Source organism: Panthera onca, chromosome B1, assembly GCF_046562875.1.
Source record: "Panthera onca isolate mPanOnc1 chromosome B1, mPanOnc1 haplotype 2, whole genome shotgun sequence".
NCBI classification, from domain to species: Eukaryota; Metazoa; Chordata; class Mammalia; order Carnivora; family Felidae; genus Panthera; species Panthera onca.
This window is the reverse complement of record NC_138342.1, coordinates 52944278-52962579: the sequence shown is the minus strand read 5'-3', so window position 1 is coordinate 52962579 and position 18302 is coordinate 52944278. Positions and strand designations below refer to the sequence as shown.

The window sequence follows — 18302 nt, the reverse complement described above, 5'->3', positions numbered from 1 at the left end:
TTTCTAATGGATTAGCAACTCAATTTCAAACAGCTGCATTCTTTATTGTGCCATGTAGAGGAATTGACTTCAAATATATCTGATGTCTGTGGTAGTTTTAGTGCTACAAAACATATTATATCCTAATTATTTTGCTTACCAAAATTCTTTTTACTATCGCTCACTCCTTGCTTCTCATTATTTCCTACTCCCCTGACTTTTTAATCTCACAGAAAACTGGCATACTCCCCTGTGGTGGGTCTTCGGCAGGCATTTGCTCTGAATAGTCTACAGGCATTACTCTGCTCTTTTGAAGCCATCAATACTGCATAACATCGGTGAATTGTAATGATTATTTGGGGCTTTTGTTCTTTAAATCCCTGTTTTATTTGTTTTTTTTTTTTTTTAAATGACCCGTTATCTTTTCTTCCCATTCTTATGGTCTGGCATTGGGTTCCACATCTCTATCCTGGTCATTGTTTGTTGAGTTCTCTTGAGCCAAGGTAGATCCAAAGGCCAGAAAGATGGTCGAAGTTTATTGTAGGTTGTTTGTTTGTTTGCTTGCTTGCTGTTTGCCTGCTCTTCACACTGCCACTTCCATCTTGAAAGACAAGATACCAAGTGGGGAAAGTGGGACCTCTTTGTGGTGTTTAGTGAAGGAAAGACTGTCTGTTTTTTAGGTGTTCTTAGGATGTTCTTACACCAACATTATAATTCCTCTTCAGTGTCTCTCCAGGCTGAAGCTTTCATAGGATTCAAAAATTCTCTCGAATCTCACAAGCCCCTCTTCTCCACCTCCAAGAGCTCTCCATACCTCTGGCATTGAGTGACCCTAGTGCCACTTGGACACTTCTATGCCTATTTCATTGATTTTCCTGAAAGAGATGTGCTAGGCATTGGTTTAAACTGATTATACCCATAGGTGATATATAAATAGTGCCCACGTTTAAAAAAAAACGAATCTGAGTTTCAATTGAAGTCATGTAATTTTGCTTGTTCATTACTTTAATCATTTAATACTTTGATTGATACTTTCACTAGTTCGTACAGAGAGATATCTGGCACAGATATGGAGAAATAGTACACAAAAGAATATAAAGTAAACAGAACATCCAATCACAGAGCAAATATTTAAACAAACATGTTTAAAAATATGTAGAAATATAAAATTAAGTGAAATATTTTCTGTTAATATTATTTTTCTTAGATACACTAGAATCTTACTATAAATCCTCACTGCTAAAGTTGTTTGTGACATCATATATGCCAGTAACACATGCTACTTTTTTAAGGATACCAAGTTCAGCATAAATATTTTAACAGTGTAGATATTAAATCTGTAGAATTATTCTGGTTTTCTTAATTTTCTACAAGTATAATTACCAGGAAAAAGCCAATCTACAGGTCCAATCATCCTCAGGAAAATTTTAAGGTGAAATTGAGCCACCCAAAATGCCTAATTTCTGTCCCATCGTGAAAAAGATGGTGTAAAAATCTAACAAGTTATCATCAAATCAGCATGAATTTAATATGTACATGATAAGTAATGTTGAACTTTGATTATACATAAATTTTGATGAGACAAATATATGATAAACCAGAATTTTACATTTGTATGATGTTTTCTAGTACATGAGGACCTCTTGATGATTTATTTTGATGTCAATATCTGACTCTTTCTGATCTAGTCCTATTCCAGCTCTTTCATGTGTACATGTTGTGGTCTGCTAGATTTACCTCTTCTCTAGCCATTTGGAATGTCATGGCCAAGATAAACCCAACCTTTCTTGGAATCTGAAAAAACTATAATTAATCATTTCAAACCAGTGCTAGTACATACTCTCCAGCTCCAATAGGAAAATAGCTACTTTTTTTTTATAGTTTTATAAAACAGTCATTATAGATCATTTTTACTCCAAATGTTTGTATTTTTTCATCATTTGAAAATTAATTTAAACCTTATGGTTGCTGGATGTTAACCAATGGTGTATTAGTTTTTATTTATTACTTATCTTTTTAATTGAAGTATAATTGACATGCAATATTATACTGGTTTCAGGTGCAGGACATAGTGTTTCAACAATTATATGCAGTATGAAATGTCCACCCTGGTAAATCTAGTTATCATCTGTCACCATACAAATCTATTACAATATTATTGACTACATTTTTTATGCTGTGCTTTTTGTCCCCATGACATTTACTTTATAACTGGATGTTTGTACCTTTTAATCTCCTGCATCTATTTCATCATCCCCAACCCTCCTCCCCTCTGGCATTTTGAATTCCAAATAGATGTCTATTTTACCACCTAATATTTTTCTGCCCAAGTTCTGAGGCTTGTAAATGTGCATTCCAGAAATTGAAATGGAAGGTCCTTCTGAACATCTCATCTCTCTGGTTGGAACCTGTGTAGTTTGGCCCTTTGTTTCCATCAGTTCCCAAAGCCAGGGTGACTGGAACCAGTTGCTATGTCTCCAACCCTTTGAAAACACTCCACTCTAAGGGGACTCCTAAATAACCTGATTTGGAAGTCTATCAGGGGATCGTCTCAGTACATCATACGTCCTGAAGTGACTATCACTGTCAATCTTGCTTCCTTCCATCTGCTCACCCACTGTATAATTCCTTAGACCTCAAATATGTGAATTGCTGGGCTGCTTTAGCAATGCTCCAACATATCTTTGACTTTAGATTAATGGCCATTTCCTTACATGAACGTCCTGATTTTTTTGACCTTACCAAGATCTCTTGCAGCCAGCCTTTTCTATACATTTCAGTCTACTTTTTACACTGTGTGTTAGTTAGTTGGCATGGTTACAATGATTGTCCTAATTTCTTACTAGTTGGTATTTTATTTATGCTTGCATTTCTTAATTTTCTGATTAAAAATTATATAAAATATGCAAGACAAAATGCAGGAAGAAAATTAATCATATTTATCCACCAGAGGCAATCAATATTCATGTTTGGCCCTACATACTTAAGATCTTTACATATATATAGTTGAGTTCATAATTTATAATTTTATTTTCTGTTTTTCTTTGATGTAACATCATCATATAAAGTTTTCCTGTGTAAATTTTAAAAGCAAATTTAGGAAGTCTTTTATATTCTAATGTATAACTTTTCCCATATGCTGTCCCTTTGGTTTTGTTTGTTTCTTTTCTTCTGTTGTCATTGTTATGAGGGAGAGGGGTTAATATTTCAATCTTTAATGTCCTTAGAACATATTTGTATAATTCAATGTAAGAATAGTGAATACGAATATTTTTAAGATTGTTGATACAAATTGACAAATGTATCAAATGACAAATGACAAATTGTAAATCATTGCACGAATTACCATTCCCCCAACAGTGTATGACACTACCTAATGGGTCACAAACTAGCCAGTCTGTTAATTTAATAGAAGAAAAATATTCTGTATTTTTAATTGCATTTCTTTTTTTATTTTTGAAATTTAATAGGCTTATTAATATATATGCAATAACTGTACTCATTAGTTATTTTATTACATGTTTTATAAATTAAATATGCATACTCTTTACCCACTTGGACTAGTGGAATCTTTGTTCTTTGTATACTAAAGACACATCATTAGAAGTGTCAAGATTTGTTTACTTTTTAGTAACATTTGTTTTGCATGTGATACAGTTGTTAATTGTACCTTTTGGGGAATCTAAATTGATATTTTCTACAAATTTATGTGAGTATAAGAACTGTTTATCACTCTCTCCCAAAATTGTTTCAGGTCTTCACCTGTAGTATATACTAAGTAAGTGTCTATATAGATATTCTTTTATCTATACTGCCTCTGGGCTAGCAAAACATTCTAATCTAATTTGGTCCAGGATCATGTTAGTTTAAATATAATTTTAAAATGTGTTTCATTGTTTGGTCTAGCAAATAACTGTTGGGAAATCACATATAGTCATAATTACAAGTATTTTATATAAGTACTCTTATGGGTCCATACATTGATATACAATTATATGTGTAAAAAACAATTGCAATCATAATTGACCATTGTTATATATATGTGTACATTAAAATAGTTAGCATTTATTACCATTATATTCAATTTTTTTGAAAACTTTTTAAATGTTTAATTATTTTCAGAGAAACACAGATAGCCTGTGCAAGCAGGAGAGGCAAAGAGAGAGGGAGAGAATCCTAAGCAGCCTCTGTGCTGTCACCTCAGAGCCTGCTATGGGCTTGATCTCATGAACTGTGACATCATGACCTGAGCTGAAATCAGAGTCAGAGGCTTAACCGAATGAGTCACCCTGGCATGCCCATATTCAAGTTTTAAAACTTACGGCAACTTCTGTAATATATGATTTCAATGTTACTGACCCATATGAATAGAAAACAAAATGTGCTTACATGGAATTTGAATAGTTTGATGTGAAAATGAACACTTAGTTTCTTGTTAAATCAATCTCATAATTAATTCAGTTCTCATGTTTATCACAAAATAAACACAGTTCTTATATTTTGATAATTTGAGTATACTTCCACAATTACTTTAATTATTTGAGTGTGAAATAATTAAATTTAAACATTAGTCCTTCTAACTCCTCTACCTTATAAATTTAATGCTGCTATAAATGATTCAACTCTAAAAAAATATTCAACAGCCATAATGGAGGGAGCTAAGTAAGTCAGAACTTACATAGTGGCTTATTTCTTTGATTAATATCTTCTTTTTTGACCCACTCATTTTTAATTGATATTATTCTACATTAAGACAAATGGCTGTTTAAAACAAATGTTACTATGCTTAAAATATTTTTTTAAGCTGGCAAAATTAGCATCACTTTTTTGCAACCTTATCCGTTCTTAGTTTTTCCTCTCTACTTCTCTCAAAATAAATTAAAACCTAAAGTAGCTAAGCACAAGCAGGTTAGTCATAAGAGTCATATACTCTTCTCAAAGAGGCTTTACAGATAGACCTGTTTCAACAATGAAATGACTGGGAGGGAAAAGCTCAGTGGAAGGAGCTCACAGTATCTTTCGGCTTCTATAAATGGAGGTAATTGATGTTTGCCCAGTGACGGCATCATCCTGTAGGAGAAAGCAACATGATTCAGTATTTTGTGTATCAAGATTATTATTGTGCCAGAACAGAACTAAGATGCCAGTTGATTGTGAGGATAAATCTATGCAATTTTCCTGTATTGAACTAGTAAAGTTATCTCATCTGTGGAAATAAACAAAAACACCCAAATGAGAACAAGCAAAGGCTATTTATTAAGAAGTTGCTATAGCAAGGGGATCAGCCACCATCACTTGCATCTGGCAGAAACCCAACGGCAGGCAGTGGAGTGTAAAGCTTTAAAATGAAGAGAAGGGAAGGCTTCAGTTTTTCCCTGATTGGAGGCTATTGGCATGGGATAGCTGGAGGTGGGCTAACTAGAAGCGGAACATCCTGTGGGATTGCTTGTGGGGGCATGTTTGGTGTCTTCTACTTAGAATGGACAAAAATTAGTGAAGCTGGCATTTATTGATAAAGTCTGACTAATTGATCACTCAGGTCGGTTGCTACAGAGCTTGTGGTTTGGCTTCCTAGACTGGTTGCTGCAGGTCTGGCATCAGAGTTCTGTTTTTTTTTTTTTTTTTTTTTTTTTTTTGGTCTAGCCATTGTCCCTTTGTACATTCAGTCTCTCACACATTTCACTAAATAGTAGTACAGGTCTTTTTATAAGATGAGTGTTCAATAATGAAGAAAAATTAAAAAGGAGTGAAAAATTTAAGGAGTGCAGCCATGAATATACTGTGAATTGCTTTTAGTAAGTGATCAGATAAATAACTATTTAAAATCAGTAACACTTTGAATTTTATAGGTTAATGAAAGAAACCATGTAATTTTGCAGTGAGAGGATAGAAATTGTTTAAGAAGAATTTTGTTTTATCAGGCAAGTTAAGAAATGATATGTCTTTCCAATGCCAGAAAACAGGGATAGAGGAAAGAAAAAAAAAAGAGGGGGGATTGAAATTGAGACAAAGGTGAAAAAAAATTTTTTTTTTTGCATTTTTAGTGGTTCTTAATATCAAACTTTTCCTTTCCCTACCCGTTTGCCGATTTTTGAGGTCAGATCAAAGTTTATAGTTTGTCCCCTACCTATGCAATGCATACCAGGTTCTATTTCCTATTTGCCACTTGATGAGTTTTCAGCAGATTATAACTGGACTGATCGAGAGTTTGTCTATCAAATGCACAGCAAGCCAATAAAGACTGACACCAAGCTTCTGCAGTGAAAAAAGATAGGTGATTTATTGGTGTGGTACTACATAGGAGAATAGGAAGCTTGTCCTCAAAAGTCTCACACTCCCTGATGGCTTGCAAGTGAGGATTTTAGGGGCAAAATTTGGGGCAGGGGTCTTTCGAAAAGGTGGACACCATTTACCAGAAGCCCAGGAGGTCATGTTAACAGGTGTTCTGGCACCACTTCTGCTTGCCAGAGGTCTTTTCCATATCAAGAGACTTGAAATCAAAGAAAGAAAAGAAAGAAAAGGAAGAAAAAGAAAGAAAGGAAGAAAGAAAGAAAAAGAAAGAAAGAAAATCTTTATTCTTCCTGTTAGAGACTTCATTATATATTATATATTATATGTTATATATTATATGTTATATATTATATGTTATATATTATATATTATATATTATATATTATATATTATATATTATATATTATATATCATTATATATTATATATCATTATATATATCATTATCATTATATATATCATTATCTATATCTATCTTTAGGATAGTGCTGATTAACTACTTATCCTACACTTTCTTTGAATAATAAGCAAGCATTCCTTTCCCTTGGGCCTCAGCCTACATGTTCTTTAGCCATTTGGGCCATGCCTAGGGTGATATGATTTATAATGTACATTTTTCCATCTGACAAGAGCTGACAAGATGGATACCGGCTTCAAAATTAAAACCAAAACATCACAGATAGGTGATAAAAGTATGTAGTCCAAATATAGTAAAAAGACATTAGTGTTTTATTGACCATATCTAAATTATAGCTTACATATATACATATATATATATATTTATATATGTATATATTTCTACATATTTTCATGTATATGTAAATACATATGTCATATATAAATGTATACACGTAAGTGTATAACAATATAGTAGGGACATCTAATCTTCAAATTTGAGTAATATAAAAACATTTAAGCGATGTATCAAAAGGTGAAATGTGATTTTTCTGTTCAAAATATTGCACCAGAGCAGCCTTTTGCATAAGTACTTGATAGATCCTGTAACCTCTTTTTGTTATGGCTCACCAAAGTAGATTTGTCTGACCTTGGTGACCTGTAGGGTTTGCTTTTTTAATGGGATTTGAGTCTTTGATATGCTTCCTACTTTCATAGCATGGGCAGTTGAATAGTCACACATGTCATTTGAATGTAACAGTTAGTATTGTATTTTTAACAATTGGTACAAGAATAAATAGAGGGTATGGTTATTTTCTCCTTGATGAATACAGAAGTATTGTTACAGAAATGGTAAATTTAAGCTGGACCTGAAGGATGAAGAGGAATTTTGAGTTTGTTGATAGTGAGCATTAAGGAAGGTGTATAAGAATGAATGCACATAGCGTGTTCAGTTTACTGTGACTCCCTAGACATCTACAAGGCCTTCACAGCCTCTACCTGTGACCCTCCCTATCCTGATCTCCGTTCTTCCTGCTTCATTAAAGGCATGAGCTTTCTTTTATACAAATATGATATATATGTCTATGTAACATGTAAAATTATGTAAATAAATATAGATGTGGTTCTGGTTTACTCCAGTTCAGTAACAGTTCAAAGAAAATCTTTTATATCAAGATATCCACTTCTTGAAAGCTCTTCTGACAAATCTGTGGCAAAACTGAGTTTGCTTTCATATAACTATATGTAAGTCTGTGGTCCAATAGACACAAGGGAGAAATAGAGAAGCTGAATACAGATAATTTTATAGTGTTGCTATTTTTGAGATATTATGACTACACTTTAATCCAAGTAGCTAATATAGAAATATAGAAGTTCAAAAGAATCTGTCGTTAAACATTAAACTTAGCAATTAAACGTGTAAGGATAAATGTTAGGAAAAAAAACTTGTGGTTTAAAAAGGTAGAGAATACAATGTAATTTACAGTTACTTAACAAACCAGTCTTCATGGTTTACATGGTTGTATGGTTACAAATTTCTGGAGAATTATTTAAAGTACTTACCAGAGAACAAATTGTTTTTAGGCACCTCTAGACACTTCAGAAGTTTTTATTAACAGCAGACCATTAATATGCTAATTAATAACCTTTCCTTTTGTATTCATTAGGCAAATTCCCCTAAGACTATTATAAGACACAACATTCAATTCAAGAAGTATTTATTGAGCACCTATTGGATCAGCGGTGTCAATCTGGAGGAAATTTAGAATCCACTGACAGCTTTTGAAAAATAATGATACCTGGGTCCCACAACCAAGCTACAATATTTTGACTTAATTGTTCTAGGGTGAGGCCTGGGCATTGGTTTTTGTTTGTTAGTTGGTTTAAATATCACCTGTTGCTCTAATCTGTGGCTAGGTATAGAATTATTGCACAATGTGGTTTCAAACTTGTTTTTATATAATTTCTTATTCTTAAAGCACAGCACATAGATTGTTAGTAAATGTTTGCTAATAAGGAGAATTATTGTGTCCACTACTGCAGCAAAAAAATTTACAAAGGTGGTTAATATTTGGTAAAATTCATTTTGATTTCCTAAATATATCCTGGAATAAGCAGACTGAATCTAACATGTTCAATAACATTTTCTAGTTGCATCAGTGGCTTTACCTGTGGCATTCATGGAAAAAGAACCTGTTTTGTAATGATATTTGGCCTATGAGAATGATTAAAAGAAATATAGAAATCTTCATTAAAATATACCTTGGGAAAATAGATCAATTGAAATGTTGTCTAAAGATAACTCACATCATGCTTTCCTTCTAGGTCCTAATAGTCATTTTCAGAGTAAGAAATAAAAAGAGTTCCTGATTCCAAAGTTAAAGTCAGTAGGTTTTTGTTTGTTTGCTTTTGTGACTTTTATCCTTGAGGGATGGCTGCATATGGCACACTTAGATTGGTAGAGTTTGGGGATTTGTCTTTATTTTATGAATCTTTGAAGTATGTATAATTATGTAAACTTTACCTTAGTCACTTATATGATTTTATCTCTATTTTATACGTGTCTTTGACTAATTGACTAATAGTAGAGTTTGGGTCATTGAGTAATGTTATGGCACCTATCCTTTAATACTTTGGAACAGAATTTGCTATATTTTGCTACAGTAAGGGCTTGACCCATATGGAGGCATTTTAAGTGAGGTATGTAATTTATTGTGAATTAATTGATCAGATTTTTTTTTAACCTGGTAACAGGCTATTTGTGGAGAAAGAAAGAAAGGTTATAGCAGGGTTCTCCACAACAACTTTTAAGTTTTAAGATGAGTAGCCAGTTGAAGAGAAACATAGGACAAGGTCTGGAAGAGTCCCAAGTGCAAAAGCTTCTAGCCCATGGAGTTGAGGTAAATCACCCTCCTAGTACATGGATGTGTTCAGCAAATGAGAAGCTCTCTGGACTCTGGACTTGGGATTTCTATGGAGGCTTCATGATGTAGGCATGATTGATCACTAACTCCTTTTCTAGCCCTTTTCCCCTCTCTGGAGAGTGAGGGGTGTAACTGAAAATTCCATACTTCTAACTATTTTTAATTTTTTTTTGAGAGAGAGAGAAAGCACCTGTGTGTGAGCATCAGAGAGGGGTGGAGAGAGACAGAGAGAGAGAGAGAGAGAGAGAGAGAGGGAAAGAGAGAGAAAGAGAGAGAGAGAGAGAAAGAGAGAGAGAGAATCTGAACCAGGCTCCAAGCAGGCACAGAGCCCAGTGTGGAGCTTTATCTCAAAACTGTCAGATCATGATCTGAGCAATCAAGAGTCAGATGCTTAACCAACTGAGCCACCCAGGTGTCCCTGAAAATTCCATACTTCTAATCATGACCTAGGTGTTTCTGGTGACCAGCCTCCATCTAGGAAACCACCAAGAGCCACTTCATTAGTACAAAAGAAATTTTTATCACCCAGGAAATTCCTAGAGATTTAAGAGCTTTGTGTTAAGAAACAAGGTCAAAGACCAAATATAGAATGAGAAATGCTCCTAATGCTCTTATCACTTAGGAAATTACAAGAGTTTTAGGAGCTCTGTGCCAGGAACTGGGGTCGAAGATAAATGTTAGAACAAAAGATTCTCTTAGTACCCCTATATACAAGGATTTTAGGAATTCTGTGTCAGAAACTGAGAAGCAGATACTATATATGTTTCTTATTTCACAGAAAGATATGAGAATGCTTGGAACTTGATTAGGTAAGACTAAGAGATACACTGATGTTTCTCTTATTTTTTTCCCCACTAATGTTTTAAACCCATCTACCAGGGACTTGTACTTAGGCAGGACTATTGTTAGTAAAGCATCCCAGGGGATAATAGGGAGGCACCTGTAACCGTTGCTGGGGGATAAGAAGCTCTAGAATGAGAATAAAGCAGAGAACTAGAAAAAAGATTGAAAAATTACGGCATATAACTATATCTTTTTCTAATTTGTCTAGACTACGACTTGGAAATAGTGATTGAATTGCACACATAAATCCCAACATATGTATTAGATGTGGTGTTCCCCTCAGAGTAACTCAAAATCACAATTTAGAAAAAAATAAATTTAAAAAAAAGTTCTTTATAACCATTTTGCATTACCTTCTTTTCAGGGTGGAATAATTTTATGCCTTTGTGCCAGAAGCATGGAGAATGAAGAGTAGAGTTTGGGAGCCACATACATTATAATTATGCTTTTTATCCCTCGCTCAGTTTTTGCAAAAGATTTCTGCAGAGTTTTAGCCTGGCTTCAACCGGAAATCAGTACTAAGTCTTAAAAGAGGGCAGGGAATTAAGACACAGATGCAAAAGATACAGCATTACAAGATTTTTTTTTAAATCTGGAAGACAATTAACATTGTCAATGTTAACTATCAGTGAACAATTTCCTCAGCTCTTCTGTTTTAAATATTTGTTACACATCTAAATTATTTTCATCATTTAAAAACTGATAGAGTGTAAATGACAGCATATTGTGATAAACATCATAATTGGAATTGTTTAAATAATTTGTATCATTTTCTTAAAATTATAAAATGAAATAACCCCCAAAAACTGCAGAGAAAATTAAAATCACCCCATAATGCTAATTAATTTAACAATCCAACAATAGCTCTTAAAAAAATACTTGTTGCCATTTTATTTCTCTACACACTAATTAAATATTATATATACCTTATTGATTTTCATCACATCATAGATTCCACAAATATAATTTGTTTATTTCAAAATATTCATTAGCTATTTAGTTCCTTTAATATACCCAGACTCATGTATATTTTCTGTACCTCATTCTTTGCCCCAGGACCAGATTATTATAATATTGTCAGTTTTAAAACTTCAAAGCTGTCACTTTGAATCTGGGACAATGTGAAGAGCCTCACACTGGATTATGAAACTCATTCTTCAAAACTGCCTTGTCGTAGAGTCTCCACTATTATCTCATTTACATCAATGCCTGGTTTACCCAGACTATACATATAGTAATGGATACATCCAGGACTGCCCCTAGTTTGACTACAAACGCCATAATCTTCATTCTTTTGCTATACAGTGGTGTCTTGCTCTTTGATAGGTTTTGGAGGATTGTTTCCTAAAGGATTGATTCACTTTTCAGGGTGGCCTAAGCGCCACTCTGTTTTCTCTACCACTGAGTACCATCTGTTGTTGTTGTTTTATTTTAAATGGGGAAACCACAGGGGTGGCTGGGTGGCTCAGCTGGTTAGGCATTCGACTTGGGCTCAGGTCATGACCTTCCAGTCTGTGAGTTTGAGTCCCACATCAGGCTCTGTGCTGATGGCTCAGAGCCTGGAGCCTGCTTCTGATTCTGTCTATTTCTCTCTGTCCTTCCCCTGCTTGCACTCTGTCTCTCTCTCTCAAAATTAAATAAACAAAAAAATAAATTCTAAAAAAAGAACATAAGTTATTTATAAATGGGGAAACTACAGAACCTTTTGGTTTTCTTACCTTTTTTAAGTTTTTTTTAATCAGTAAACTGAAAATATTTGTTACCTGATTAAAGTACCTGTTTTGTGAAATTACTCTTCCTGCTTTTCTCTCATTCATCTATTAAGATCTTAGTGTTCTTCTTTTCTGTTTGTATGATCTCTTGTTTAAGAATTTAAATCATTTATCCATAGCCTGTAGTCTTGGTTCTCTGATCTAGTATCTTTGAGAATTTCTTCCCTAGAGTTATAATCACCTTGCTTTGGTAGGAGGGAGGTTATCTTACTTACACTGACACACTTCGTGCATGTATTGATCAACTCTGTGTAAGTCCTGGCTAAAGTAATTTCATTTGAATCTTTTTTGGGTCTGGAGAGCTTCTGTTATCATATTTTAATCTTCCGAAGGACAAATCGAAATATCTTGTTAAAACAAAGACCAGCAGTTTTTCATTATAAGCCTGGGAGAGCTAAACTATTTTAAACTTGGATAAAACTTGTTATAGCTGCGTGCCGTTACTTACAGACTTCCAGGTGCTAAAAACTGATGAGAATGCAGATGTGCTGTGTTGAACCATAGCTCACATAAATTAGATTGGCTGCTATTTCTAGCACATTTTGGTTTCTATTTCTAAATTATCTCTGAGGCTTGTAAGCATTTTCAACCTGTACTTCAAGTATGTATTGATTAAGGAAAGAACACGTATACCATCTGGTGCTGAGGTGTTACTGTGACAGCATCCTCAGACTTTATTTTAAAACATTTACTTGGGGGGGGGGGTGGCTATACTGCTTTAGATATTCATAGAAAAGGAACTTCAGTTTTAATCTTCTTGATAACAGAATAATACATAGGGTGCTGTGATCACTAAATGCTTACAAAATATATTTTGTAGAACTGAGTTTTTCCAAAAAAAATTACATTGACCATTTTGTATTTATATGAATCGGTCTGAATATAATTAGCTATTTAGTTACATTGTAAATGGAAATACTTAGTATGATGATATTATATGGATCATCAAAAAGCTAATTCATCTGAGATAATAAGTATCTAGTTTATCACTCTAAGTATGATATTACTAAGAGGAATAAGCTACCACTCTTCTCCCAAAATGCATGATATGCCAGATATTGATCTAAGTGAATTTATGTATTCTCACTTCATTTTTAAAAAACCTTTGAGATAGGATCCATTATTATTTCTATTTTATAGCTGTCAACTGAAACACAAAGAGGTTAACTAACTTGTCCAAGGTAATTTATTTATGCCACTTAAAACAAGTCAAAGACACTATCAGTGCAAATCTAAAGCAATGACTCAGATAAAAGCAGTAGCACAAGTGTTTGATTTTACATGATTTCATATTTTTGATTAAAGTTTATTAAAACTTTAAAATCTTAGTGCTAAGTATGGTGGTTTAAGTTCTTCGTGGATTTGGCGTTACTGCGAATTGCATGTGTATGTGTGTGTATGTGTGTGTATGTATTAAACTATAAGAAAAAAATCTTATTATAATTTTCAAATTAAGAGGACTGAAAAAATATTATTTTTAGAATCATTCGTGTGTTTTTGGAGTCTCAGAACACTGGCTGACTATGAAATCCTAATAGGTAATGGCCGACCACAGTGAAGTTATCACCTTCCTAAACACAATTCTACATGAGTTTATAAACAGTGTACCCTGAACTAGAAGTATGTTTGTACTTTATTAGGAGATGACATCATCCTTTTTTATTAATCACTGAAAAATAGATACATTTGTCAACAATTATTATTTATTACTGATGGAGTTGAAAATGTGTTGTTTGAAATTAACACATACATGCAAACTTTCCACATTCATAGCTATCAGTAAATTTAAATAATTGTGCCATTGTTAATATCAGTTACAGTAAAGCACTGACTACTTGCGGATGTCATTCATTTCGTTTAAACTGTGAAGAAATAAAACGATTAAAGAATCATCCTCATCTTAGGAAACTGATAGTCTAAGAAAAGAAGTCAAACATTCTTTAAGGACAGATAGTAAGTGTTTTAGCCTTTGCAGACCGTACATTCTCCATCATAACTACTCAACTATGTCAGAACAACACTAAACAAGCCACAAATAACAAGTAGAGTGTGGCAGTGTTCTAACAACACTGCATTTACAAAAATAAGTGGGGGGCTAGTTTTGGTTCATGGGCTGTAGTTTATCAACCCATAATCTGAGTGCTAATATAAAAAGAAACATTAGGAAAATTAATTTATAGAAGAGATCAGTGTTTAAGATATTTATGAAATAAATGGAATTACAAAGAAATATATCAAGATCTGCCAAAGTATTTCACAGATATTTTACCTAATCTTTAAGTATTTCAGTATTTTGATATCCTGTAACTTTGTATTTCATTATCTCCACAGTGAAATAAGTTTTGGCATATTTTAAAAAATGTATTACAATAAATAGTCAAATAGGAAGTAAATGTCACAGGAACCATTTTTATTTACTAGGATTTCACTTTAGTGACAGTCAAATTTCCAGACAATTACTAGTCCTAAAAATTAAAACATCATCAGTTTTCCGAAAAAAAAAAAAAGAAAAAAATATATATATAAAACATTGCCTACTTTTCCTTTGAAAAAGACCCATTGAAATTTAATTTGGAAATATTTGCCTACCTTTGTTAGCATTTCCAAATTTGTTGTATGTTTATATTTTATTTTCTTCTCTTTATTTGTTATAAAATAGAGTAGATACATTTCAAGTAATTAAAGTTCAAAACAGACAGATTTTAGAAAAAAAACCCTTGGCCTGCTGGTTTATGGTATCATTGCTGAGCTCATTTCTCAGTTCTCTTGAAATCACTATGAATGCTATTCATAAAATATATAGACAAATGAATGCATTGAAGCACTAAATAAATTCTATGTTATATCCTGTGATCAGTTTATGTGGTTTCTAACAACAAAGTGCATTTTATAAAATAATTTACTTGGTATTTTCTGGATTTTTTATGAATATGTGAAAAATTTGAAAGAATCTTGAATGTTGCAGTATCCAGAAAAGTGCATGTATTATATGTAGTTTGCTTTTTTTAATATAGCAATAGCTCTACAAATATATATTTGGAGATGCATTTTTTAAACCTGAATATGTAAATTTAAATTGGTAGCCTTCCATAGGTGATTGGAGAAGTCATGTAAGCATAACATCTCGATAAGCTGTAATAAATAATGCCACTGGCATAAGAAATCAGTGGGTCAAATGGGCAGGACATTACTCTCCCTCCTAAATTTATAGGTTCTATGCAAACATGTATTTAAAGGACAATTTAGCATGTCTTCTGAATATAAATTTTGTAGGAATTCCTGAGGAAAGATATATTTAAGTGGGCTTACATTTTTATTTGTATGTCTATATTAATTGCATAATCAAATACATTGGCTCATTATATTTCATACTGAATAAGCATTTTAAGAAAAATAAAAATAACTATTTAATATAGCTCTGTATTTCTTAAATCCATAAAATGCTTTTTAATTTGAAAGGCATTGTGGAAGAAGTTTCATTGTAATGCATTTAGGGATTTTGCTTTTGAAAAGCAAAGCTGACACCTGTCTAAATTCATAGTGTCTTTATGCTATACTGAGGGAGTGGGATCTCTTCCTTATCTTGGGCTCTCTTGTTTGCTTTTCAGTTGCTGCGAATGTGGCTGTGGAAGGGCTTCTTCCCTGTGCGCTGTTGCCCATCCAAGCCTAATATGGTTAGTGTTCCCCTCCCGCTTTCACTCCTATGTAATGTCCCACCTCTATGTATTATTGTCAGCATTCCTTTTTTTTTTTTCCCTCCATTTGTGTACATTTTAACAGTTAGTGCACCAGGTATGCCTAAAAGGAGAGTAGATGGAAACCAATTTCCAAAGGGGAATCTTAAGTGATTTCACAAGGGATAATTGTCAATAAAATATACATAGAGCACATCATCCTTATGTCAAGCATTCATACTTCTCTTCCAAAGCTTTTACTGTGGTCCTGATTTAAACCAGAAGCTGTAAGATTGTAGATCGTAGCATCTGTTTCACATTTAACATGTTTGTGTGTTTGTTGTTCCATTAAGATGAAAATCATATCATATATGGAAATGGAATGCTACCTCTTGATGAAATGCTATTTCAAATCACCATTTCTCTCTAAGAACCATGGAATGACCATAACTTAACTGGAATTTTTTTTTTTTTTTTTTTTTTGGTAATCATTGTGGATATATGTGGCATTGGAGAACAGAACCACATGTAATTTTAAATGTTTTTTCAATATTTTAAGTGTGAATAATTTCAGATATTTGAAGTGATATTTCTAATTTGATACTGGTGAAGTAAAAAATATGCACATATTGGAGATCAGGGTCCAAAGGGCTAGTCTTAATTACTTACAAATGCAAATCCTAAATATATATCTGGGTTATAGCTATAAAACTATAGGCTAGGCTAAAATATCAGAGAGCTCTATTCACAGATTTAGAGGGACTCCTGAACAATAGTGTGCTATCATGTTAAAAGTGAAATAATGTAGATAATTTCTTCCCAGATTAAAGATTCTACATCGCTGTACTACTGTATTGAGCTCTTATCTGTAGGTAAAACTTGCTGGGAAAAGATATTCTGAAATGCATTTTAGAGAAGTATAGGGCTTCCTTGGGGTACTGTAAATTGTAACTTGTATTCTCTAGGTGTAAATTAATTTTTGTTGATTACAAAAACTGGTGTGAATATGTATGCATGCATGTGTACATGTGAGAAATGGTGGAGTGGATATCAGTGATCTTCTGAGAACAGGAGAAAGTTACAAGCAGGTTGCCAAAAATCAGAGATCTTTTTCTCAACCTTTTGAAAATTGTGTATTTGAAGGAAAATTTTGAGGTTAATGTGAAAGCAGAGATTTATTCCACATGATTTCATTTACTCCACAAATTCTTTTATGAGCATGGGGCTTTGATGACAAACCACAAATTCCTGAAATCTGGCAATGGCTAAAGTATAACATAAATATGGCTTTACACTGTGATTTTTTTTAAACTGCTGTATGAAAAGCTAAAACAAACAAACAAAAATGGTTGCTGAATTGTTCAAGCTACTTGAGTCTTAAGTAGAATTGTCATAAAAGATAAATCATCATTGATGCAGAATAGGCAGATTTTACATCTTGGAAAAAAAGATCAAAATCCAGGCCTACCTTGAAGTAAATCTCAAAGATAATGAGAGTATGAACATTCATGAAGACATGACTTAGAAGTATTGGCAAAAACAAACTTTAGCTAGATCTTAAATGCTTGATTTAAGGAAAAGTGGAAAGGCAGAATGCTTCCTTCACAAAAAACCCTAAGATAACACAGTCATTTTTCTAATATTTTTTTTCAAATAATGCTAGCAGTTGTGGAGGCAGTGAGGGATTTGTGTGTGTATGTATATTTATGTGTGTATGTATGTGTGCGTACACTGAATGAATGAATGAATGAATGAATGAATGATTTAGCCACAAATATGCTTAGATACTTAATAAAATACCAACAGTTTTTGTGGAAAAATATATGAAAGATCCAGAATGTTTTTAATGCATTCTTAGTGAAATGAAACAAAATAAAGCAAAGAAACAAACATAATTTATCTTATATAATTAGACTGTAAGAGAGTTGTCCAAAATTACTACCGGGAAAGAATGGAAGCTTCAAATATGTTTATTGTTAAACAGCTTTCTGAAACTCCATTTTATAATTGAATTTTAAGTCACTAAGTAGTTTCAGTTAAACATAGTATTTGTTTAGATTAAAGCATTGATGAGAAAACAATCTTTTATAATGGAAATTAAAGGCTGAGAAGAATAATTTTCCTAGTAGAGTCAGTAAAATACTGAAAAATCTTGACTGAAATCTTATCACCTAATTTCATATGTATAATCATATCAGTATAAGTCAATTACCACATAAAAATTTTCAAAGGAAAGTCTCTATCATCATCATTTGTGAATAGACATATTTACAATTACAGAACAAAGGTTGTTAGACATTTGGGGATATTGGAATGTCACTGTTTTTCATTCCTGGAAAGACCACTCATGTGTGGTTGGTTTTGACCTTAATATAATGCAACGCATATACATTAAAATTGCCCACTGTAAATTTACTGGCTTTT

The 18302-nt window shown here is 32.9% G+C and overlaps 1 protein-coding gene across 9 annotated transcripts in view; it reads left to right on the top strand.

The window, feature by feature from the left end:
* EPHA5 (EPH receptor A5) overlaps positions 1 to 18302 on the top strand; it is a 342710-nt gene that overhangs the window by 273475 nt on the left and 50933 nt on the right. For 5 of the 9 annotated variants that reach the window (XM_060654963.3, XM_078446064.2, XM_060654959.3 and 2 more), the window contains one exon: positions 15813 to 15878. The exons of the other annotated variants lie outside the window; for them this stretch is intronic. In XM_060654963.3, the coding sequence (XP_060510946.2) occupies positions 15813 to 15878 (66 nt within the window). The remainder of the gene's footprint in view (positions 1 to 15812; positions 15879 to 18302) is intronic. 9 annotated transcript variants of the gene reach the window in all.